Raw genomic sequence first — 8,873 nt, 5'->3', positions numbered from 1 at the left:
CAAAGAGAGAAGAACACGTTAAAAGTTTGATCAAAATTCTTCACTGAATAACACTTAGGCGATTTTCTCTCTTAAATAGACTTAGAGAGAAATCGCAGCCCTAAGAAACAAACTACATGAAGTTTGAAATAAAAACAACAAGAAGTTTGATTTAAAAAAATAAAACAGCGAGACGTCCCTAAATTCTTAAGTGGTGCGCCAAAATACTAAGTGCACAAATCATTGTGACTTTGCACATTATTACCCATTAGTAACAACTTCTAAGTAACTCGACGTAGTAATGATTTCTACCTCGTTAAAAACCTTGGAGAAGAACCTCCTTGCCTTCCAAAATCCTCACCAAGGAAAATAGTATAGAATCATCACCTAAGTTACCTAGTCATTGTTACTGGGTTCTTCATTCCTCAAGATAGAGATGTTGAAGATGTGAGCTTCAGCCTCCAGTTGATCGATGTCCTCTGCGACAATGAGTGCGTGAGCCTCCTTAGCCATCTCTCTAGCTCTGGAACGAGTGATCCTGCCAACTACCTCTGATTCCTCCTCCTCTAAGCTGGTCACGATCATATCACGCCCCTTCCTATATAATGATAAAATGAAATCAAGGTGGAGAGTCACGCTCAAGTCAAAAATGGAAATAAAGAACAATATTATTTAGTCCATCATCACCAAGAATCATACTAAATCATATGTGGAAATTAATCCTGAAACAAGTGTATCTATTTTGATAAGGTGTTTCTATAAAATATATTATACTCGTGATCTGTGAGGAGGAAGTTTCTTCTGCTTGGTTTCATAATTCACGAAGGTCCGATCTCAAGTTTCAGATTTTGTTCCTTCTCCAAAAGCTGTCTCTCTGTTATACTGCAAAATTTATTTATGTCTCAATCGTGTGTTCGTTTCTTATATTATTTTTGGTTGTATATACAGATACACTATATATTTCTAAATTTGTTGTTTTGTTGGTGTATTTTTGATTCTAGGGTTTGTTGTTGAGGTTTTACATATAAAACCTAATTTGGATATATGATCTTCTCTTCCTTTGTAGGGGTTTAGAAAAGTTGATTCTGAACGATGAGAATATGCGAATGGTGATTTCGTGAGAGGTGAAAGTTTTTGCATAGAAACCACTATTACGTTCAAGGCAGAGGCTGCTTCAGCGGAGATAAGGAAAGCTTTTAAAATGGATACCAAGGAGAAGGAGAGAGCTTTAGCGAATGATCTATCGCATCTCACTTTATGAATGAATGAATAGTCGCTTTTCTTTTTTATCTTTCTTTATATTTGGACTTATATAAGCTATTGCCGTTGTTGTAGTTTCGTTCACTTGTTCTATTAATCCCTTAGCGTCTCCTGAGATCATAAAACGTTGGGGTTTTCTGATGCAAATGCTCTATAACTCTTAACTATATATATATATATATATATATTGATTGAATGTAAAATTGATTGAATGTACTTTTTTAGTCTGAGAGTTTGAGAGATATTAATAGAAAAATTTTAGCTCCTCGTAGAGAACCACACTTCTATATATAGGCTTTGGTCATTCTTGCGGATTTGCTTGTCTATGATTCTATGAATCTGTCGAGCCGATGTGAGAGTAGAGATTACACCATGTCTCCTTGCATTCCTCTCTTTCCATATGCTATGAATCGCTATTTTTGTAAACATTATATCAGGATTATCATTTTTCTATCTTTTATGTTCATAATCCTCTCACGCTGGCGATGCTTTGAATATAGATTTACAAAGAATTTCATCACATCGACTTTGAGACGAAGATTAATCGTGAAGGTTTCTGCATTTTAGTGGACCTAGTCCAGCAGACAGTACTCTGAGAACGAAGCTTTAGATAGATCATATCTTGAAAGATTGATTGAAGAGCTTAGATTTAAAACGCTACTAAATGAGCCATTGAGCCAGTCACTCTAAGATTGTGCTTTGTTTGAGCGTTTACGAATATGTTATATTTTGTCTCTGATTTTAGTGAAATCGTTATTTAGAGTTCACGTGAATAAAGAAAAAAAATGAACATCATTAACAATTTTTTTCTGGATTGATTTATTTATTGTTGAAGTTTTAACGTTGACAAATTTTACAGCCAACTTTTCCATTCGAATTTAAAATTTCGTGGCCCAAAATACGTGTAAGACAAAAGACTATGACAGATAACATTAGTTCATGTGGATGTTTTGGTGCAGTTACATAAGTTACTCATACAAAATCAATAGCCGCCTTGGAAATTCAAATATTCTGGAATGAATTTAAAACTGAACTCAGTATACCTGTATATAAGATTCATATCTTATCCTTATACAATTCCAATCCTTCCGGGCATGTATAGAGTCACGTGGAAACTATCACCTGTATATATGACAAATTGATTATCTGAAAAATTGTAGTTAGATGCAAAATATGAGAGACAATAATTTTGAAATAGATTAGATAATTTTATTTTTAAAAATAATTTAGTTAGGTGATGCAAGAAACGATAATACCTCACTACCTCAGGAGTGATGAAGAACGAAAAAAAAATATAATGATATTTTTAAACTTTTTTTTTTATGTTAGATAGCCTAATTTTGGCATCTATTTGTGAAAATGATATGATACAAAATTGTAAATAAATAAAAGATACATTTGCAAATAATATGCTATCATACTACATCTAAATTACCTACCTAATTATTAAAAATTAAATATATATGATTAATCACCATTAATGATTAAATATATATGAAATACTTCCGTCAAAGAAAGAGAAATAACAACAATACACTTCAATTATTAAAAATTAAAAACCACAATCTTTGAGTAAAGCTAAGACCGAAACATTGTTTTATTCCAATCAAAAGATCATGTAATAAGGCAAAGCGTGACAGCCGTGACTCATGGCTCAAATTCTTATAGGCTCAAATTCTTATAGGCTCAAATTCTTATACCTTTTTATTCCAATTACCCAAAAATGCTCTCTCCCTCGCTTCTGAAAAAAAACTCTGAAAAATTGCTGAAGAATCGTTTTCGACAAAATCCATTAAAGCCAAAACGGTTTTGCTAAACATTCCACCACAAAGGCAAAGAAGAAAATATTAAAAAAATATATAAAAACATAAAAAGTTTAAATTACTGACCACCTAGCTGGTTTTGCCGGTATATAAAAGATAAAAGAGGTTTGTATTTAAAATGTTTATTTAGTTGCTATAATTCGAAATAAAAATGCTTATTTTTGATAAATAATTTTTATTTAAAATGTGATATAAACAGTAATCCTACAAATTATTATTTCTATTCTACAAAAGGTATTATATTTTAACATATTTTACACATATTTCTAGGTAATTTAAAGTGACCAAAATACAGAGACAAATGTTAAATTTGAAAATTTGTTTGAAAATCTCAGTGAAAATATAAATTGACAATATAATTGAAAGAAAAATTAACCTTTAAAACTATACTTTTTTTATAAGGAAAAGAATATATATATATATATATATATGTTATAAAATTTATTAAAACTGCAACTTTTTTTTACTCTCAGATCTTTTACTCTCTATGTTTCATAGAAAAATATCATTTTACAAATGTTTACACATAATTAAGAAAACTATCAAAATTTAGTAATATACTGAATATATTTCTCTTTCTAAGTAATACACAAACAATAAAATTGAAACTGAATTTATCAAAATTTATATTTACTAGATAAAAAACAATACTTTTGTACAATAAATTATATTAAATTAATATTTCTTTAAAAATGGAAGAAGCACTAAATATCAAAAGTGAAAAAAAAACAAATCAAAGGAAATAAATTAATTAAAAACATAAAAAGCCTAGATTACTGACCAACAAATATCGCCGAATGTATGTAAATCTCAGAAACCGACCCAAAATCCCAGATCCCACTCATCACTTTCCGTGGCACTCTCTTCCTCTCCCACGTTTTATATCTTCCCTTTATGGGTTTTAACTTCCCTTTCTCTTCTTCTTATATTCTTCTTCTTCTTCATTTCAAACCTCTCTCAACTTTTCGCTCTCTCTGATCAACGACGATGAGGCTTTACGTCTACGTCTTACAAGCGAAGGATTTACCGGTTAAAGAGACGTTCGTTAAGCTTCACGTCGGGAACCACAAGTCGAAGACGAGAGTCGTGAGAGATACTTCGAATCCGATCTGGAATGAGGAATTCGTTTTTAGAGTTAGTGGCGTCGAGGAAGGTGACGATGTTGTTGTATCGATTCTTCGTCATGAGCAGGATCATCACTCGAATGTCTCGTCGGGTGTAATTGGTAAAGTTCGGGTACCGCTTTCTTCCGTCGCCGGTGAAGAGAATCAAACGCTGTTGCCGACATGGTTCGTCGTTGGAAAGCCCAGTGATGGCGAGTTCGTTAATATCGAATGTGGTTAGTATCTGATTCGTTTATTCGTAGATTCTGGTATTGGATTGATTCTGCAATTTACTTGCGCAGCCATTTTGAGTTCGAATGTTAGTATGAAATGGCTTATTCGTGTCTACTTGCTTGATCATGAATCAAGCATTGAGTAAACGATTCATTTTGAAATGGTGTTTTTGGTGAGAGTTTGTCTCTCTAATTAATGGGAGTTTGGTTATAGATTCGTTTTAAAATGGTGTTTTCTGGGATTAGGTGAGAATTTAAGTCTCTAATTACTGGGAGTGGCTTACAATTAGTGAGATTAGCTTGAGATCGTATATGAGAATGTGTTTGATGATTATTTGATTCAGATTTCTCTGAATGCAACTGCTGTTACATGAGAATTTGTTAGAATCTATCTGAGACAGTTTGAGATACCAGAATCATTTGATATCTTCCCTTATTGGCACTGAGCTTTGTATCTGTGTGTGTATATGTATGTCTTGGTTTATGGAATAATAAACTTTAGCTTTGTCTTGCAGGGAAAATCCTTCTCAGTCTGTCTTTGCAAGGGAAATGGGAAAGTATCTCTGGTGACAAAGCCATCAATGATAAGCAAGATATCAGTTTGGAGGGTGTAAAAGAGCTCGAAGGATCTCCTAAAGAACCGGGTTGCTCCAAAGATGTGCGACGACGTAAACACCATGACGGGAAGCACTTAATGAAAAATATTGTCAACCAGATTGACAAGCTTTTTCATAAGAAAGAGGAAATGTCTAAGAGACTCAACGACTTGTCAGCAGGAGAAATTGTAACCTCGAATTATGAGGATGCCACAGACAAGTCATCTTCCTCTTCTACTTGTACTAGCTTTGAGGAAGGCCTTGGTCTGATGCAGTCTAGCGACAGCGAAAAAGAAGAGATGCCTGAGAATCTTCCAGGGGGAATTCTTCTTGATCAGAAATATTTAGTCTCACCTTCTGATCTTAACAAATTTCTTTTCTCTCCAAATTCGCAATTTAGGAAAGAGTTGGCTGAACTTCAAGGTTTATCAGATGTACAGGAAGGGCCTTGGACAATGATACATGAAGATAATACTCGTCTAACACGGGTTGTCACTTACATAAGACCTGCAACAAAATTGGTCAAAGCAGGAAAAGCTACAGAGAACCAAGTTTACCGGAAAGCGAGTGGGCAGAAGTTTGCCGTTTTTGTTAGTGTAAGCACACCAGATGTTCCCTATGGAAACACCTTTAAAGTAGAGTTGCTGTACAAGGTACTACCTGGAACAGAGCAAAATGCTGGTGGGGAATCTTCTCGACTGATTATATCGTGGGGAATTCAATTCAGTCAAAGTACTATAATGAAAGGTATGATTGAAGGAGGTGCTAGGCAAGGGCTGAAAGAGAGCTTTGAGAAATTTGCTGATCTCTTAGCTAAGAACTACAAAACTCTTGATCCGGGTGTTGTATTGGACAAAGAGCAGGTGATAGCCACAGTGCAGTCAGAGCATAAGGCTGATTTGAAATCAGCTTTTCTATACTTCTGGAGTTCCTCTGTCGTCTGTGCTGTTCTTGTGTCTGTGTATGTTGTGGTACATATATTTCACTGTGAGCCAAACAAAATTCAAGGACTTGAATTTTATGGGCTTGATTTACCTGATAGTTTTGGAGAGCTATTCTCTAGTGGAATACTAGTTCTTCTTCTGGAACGTGTTTATATGATGACAGTCCACTTTATACAAGCTAGACTGCATCGAGGTGAAATGATAGTTTCTCTTTAAAAAAGTAACATCCAAACTTGTATCACTTGTGCAGAAAAATTGACGTCTATTTTTTTTTTTTTTCAGGAAGAGACCAAGGAGTCAAAGCCAATGGTAAGGGATGGATTCTGACAATAGCTCTAATTAAGGGCACAAATTTGGCTTCAGTTGAAGCAACAGAGCTCTTTGATCCTTATGTTGTTTTCACTTGCAATGGGAAAACAAGAACAAGCTCTGTCAAACTTCAAGATCAGGATCCTCAGTGGAATGGTAATCAAAGTTTTTTCTTGTTTATTTCTTCCTTTTCAGTGAAAATCCTCTGTCCCATTTTTCATTTATAGTTTTATACTTTTTTTCCTTTCCTATATCCATCATGCCAGAGGTAATCGAATTTGACGCAATGGAGGAACCACCGTCAGTATTAGATGTGGAGGTATTTGATTTCGATGGTCCATTTGACCAGGGTGCCTCTCTTGGGCATGCAGAGATCAATTTCTTGAAACTTACAGCTGATGAACTTGCGGACTTGTGTGTTCCTCTAGTTGGTCATCATGCTCAAGCGTCTCAGTCAAAGTTACAGTTGAGAATTTTTCTTGAAAACAAGAACGGGGTTGAAACAATGAAGGATTACTTGAGTAAAGTTGAAAAGGAAGTCGGAAAGAAGGTAACCATACATATACATCTACAATATTAATTTATTAAGTCTTTGAGACTCAGCTTGGTTGGTCAAAAAAGCCTTCGTTATGTGAAATCCTGAAATTTTCTCTCTCGTTGTATGTATATGCGTTAACAGTTGAACATCCGGTCACCTCAAAAGAACTCCGCTTTTCAGAAACTTTTTGGTTTGCCCCATGAAGAATTTCTTCTCAAAGAATATACATGTTACTTGAAGAGAAAATTGCCTGTGCAGGTTTGCGTCTGTTACTTGAACTAGTTTTCCCTTGATACCAAAGAAATTTGCAGCATTTGGAATTGACCAGTAGATTTATGTAAATTGTATCTAATGTTTGCTACTATTGTTGACAGGGAAAGCTCTTTCTGTCTGCTAGAATTGTTGCGTTCTACTCCAATATATTTGGACACAAGACAAAGTTTTACTTCCTCTGGGAAGATATTGATGACATCCAATTGCTTCCCCCAACTCTTGCTTCTATAGGTAGCCCTTTACTGCTCATTATTCTGAAAAAGAACCGAGGTCTCGATGCAAAATACGGGGCTAAATCTCAGGACGAGGAAGGAAGACTTTGGTTTTATTTCCAGTCATTTGTGTCATTTGATGCAACTAGCAGGTACTAAGCAAGTTTGGTTTACGTGATCATCAACCAGACCGTTTAGTTCACTGTTTGTAGCCACTGAATTTGAATTATCCATGAAAATGGCAGGACAATCATGGCTTTGTGGAAAACGAGGACGTTAAGTATAGATCACAGAGCACAAATAGCAGAAGAAGAACTAGATGTGGCAGATCCCTTCCTCTTGCCTGAAGATGTTACAGCTGCTTCAGATGCAGATGCGCCAAAGATGTCGAAAGTGTACAGTTGTGATTTACCTGGCGATGTATATCTTTCATTCGTCAATGTCTACTCAATTTTTTACATCTAATAGAGTCTATGCGAGCATTCATAGTAGCGTAGATCGGTTTGAAGATGCTCTTCTGTTACAGGTAGAGTTGGTGATGAAGATATTTGGTGGAGGAGAAATGGAGCGTAAGATCATGGAGAAATCTGGATGCCTCAATTACGCGAGCACAACATGGGAATCTAAAAGCTCCGGGGTCTACGAAAGACGCCTTTCTTACAAGTACAACCACTATGTCTCCGTGTTTGGAGGCGGAGTCACTTGCTCACAACAGAAATTTCCAGCTCCAAATGATGAAGGCTGGATCTTACATGAGATTGTGGCTCTCCATGATGTTCCTTTCGGAGACCATTTTCGCGTAAGTCTTGTAGCTCCACTTTTTTCCACTTGCTCTTTTTAAAGAAGTCCACTTCTTCTTTGACACTTATGATATGGTATTGAATTTAGGTTCACCTAAGGTATGAGGTGAAGAAAGCAGGGGTTGATTGTAAAACAACTAAGTGTGAGGTTTACCTGAGGATCAGGTGGCTCAAACCAATAAAGTTTGAGCAGAGAATAAGCAAAAGTATAATGGAGAAATTCAGGAATCGATTGAAGGTTATATTTGATTTGTTCCAGAAAGAGTCTGTTGCAAATTCATCTTTGACACTTCTTTGACTAATAAAAAAAACTATACTTCACTTGTTTCCAATCATGTGTCTTGCACATGACTCACTTCTTAACTTAAGAGGGCATAGAACATGAAGGTTGTACATCTATAATTACAAAACATAGCCGTATCTTTTGTAAGCTTTAATAATATACAGTAAAAACTCTTTAGGGATTTTTATATTTTATTAATTTATAGAGGTATTAATTTAATTGGTTTAAAACATATATTTAAAACAAAAAAATTAATCTTAATTTATAGAATTTCTATTGTATATCCCAGAAATTGGTCTTGAGATACACAATTAACACCACGTTTATCATTTACTTCTGCAAATTCTGGCTTTTGACATTAATCATGTGAAACTGGTTATCAATTTGATCAACTATTTTGAAGTTATCACAGTTTATTCTTCAGATATTTAAGCTAAAATCTATTACTATCGTTTTTTTTATAAATGCAAATGTCACACAGGTCGTTCAAATTAGAACAAGAAGCAAAAAAAAAAAAAAA

The 8,873-nt window shown here is 34.8% G+C and overlaps 1 protein-coding gene across 2 annotated transcripts; it reads left to right on the top strand.

Moving 5' to 3' along the window:
• Nucleotides 1–3,999: 3,999 nt before the first annotated feature.
• On the top strand, nucleotides 4,000–8,482 carry LOC18018425 (C2 and GRAM domain-containing protein At5g50170). 2 transcript variants are annotated; one of them, XM_006402112.2, is made up of 9 exons: nucleotides 4,000–4,401; nucleotides 4,914–6,131; nucleotides 6,221–6,403; nucleotides 6,514–6,797; nucleotides 6,927–7,043; nucleotides 7,160–7,422; nucleotides 7,516–7,690; nucleotides 7,797–8,069; nucleotides 8,159–8,482. In XM_006402112.2, the coding sequence occupies exons 1-9, from the start codon at nucleotides 4,050–4,052 to the stop codon at nucleotides 8,366–8,368; spliced, it is 3,075 nt and encodes a 1,024-aa protein (XP_006402175.1). In that variant the 5' UTR covers nucleotides 4,000–4,049; the 3' UTR covers nucleotides 8,369–8,482. The 2 variants fall into 2 exon arrangements, with proteins under 2 accessions (XP_006402175.1, XP_024011426.1); XM_024155658.1 differs by lacking the exon at nucleotides 8,159–8,482 and having other exon boundaries at nucleotides 7,516–7,665; nucleotides 7,797–7,879.
• The last annotated feature ends 391 nt before the right edge of the window (nucleotides 8,483–8,873 follow it).

This window comes from Eutrema salsugineum, unplaced genomic scaffold (assembly GCF_000478725.1).
Source record: "Eutrema salsugineum unplaced genomic scaffold, Eutsalg1_0 scaffold_2, whole genome shotgun sequence".
In the NCBI taxonomy this organism is placed as follows: domain Eukaryota; kingdom Viridiplantae; phylum Streptophyta; class Magnoliopsida; order Brassicales; family Brassicaceae; genus Eutrema; species Eutrema salsugineum.
This window is presented reverse-complemented; position numbering and strand designations above follow the sequence as displayed.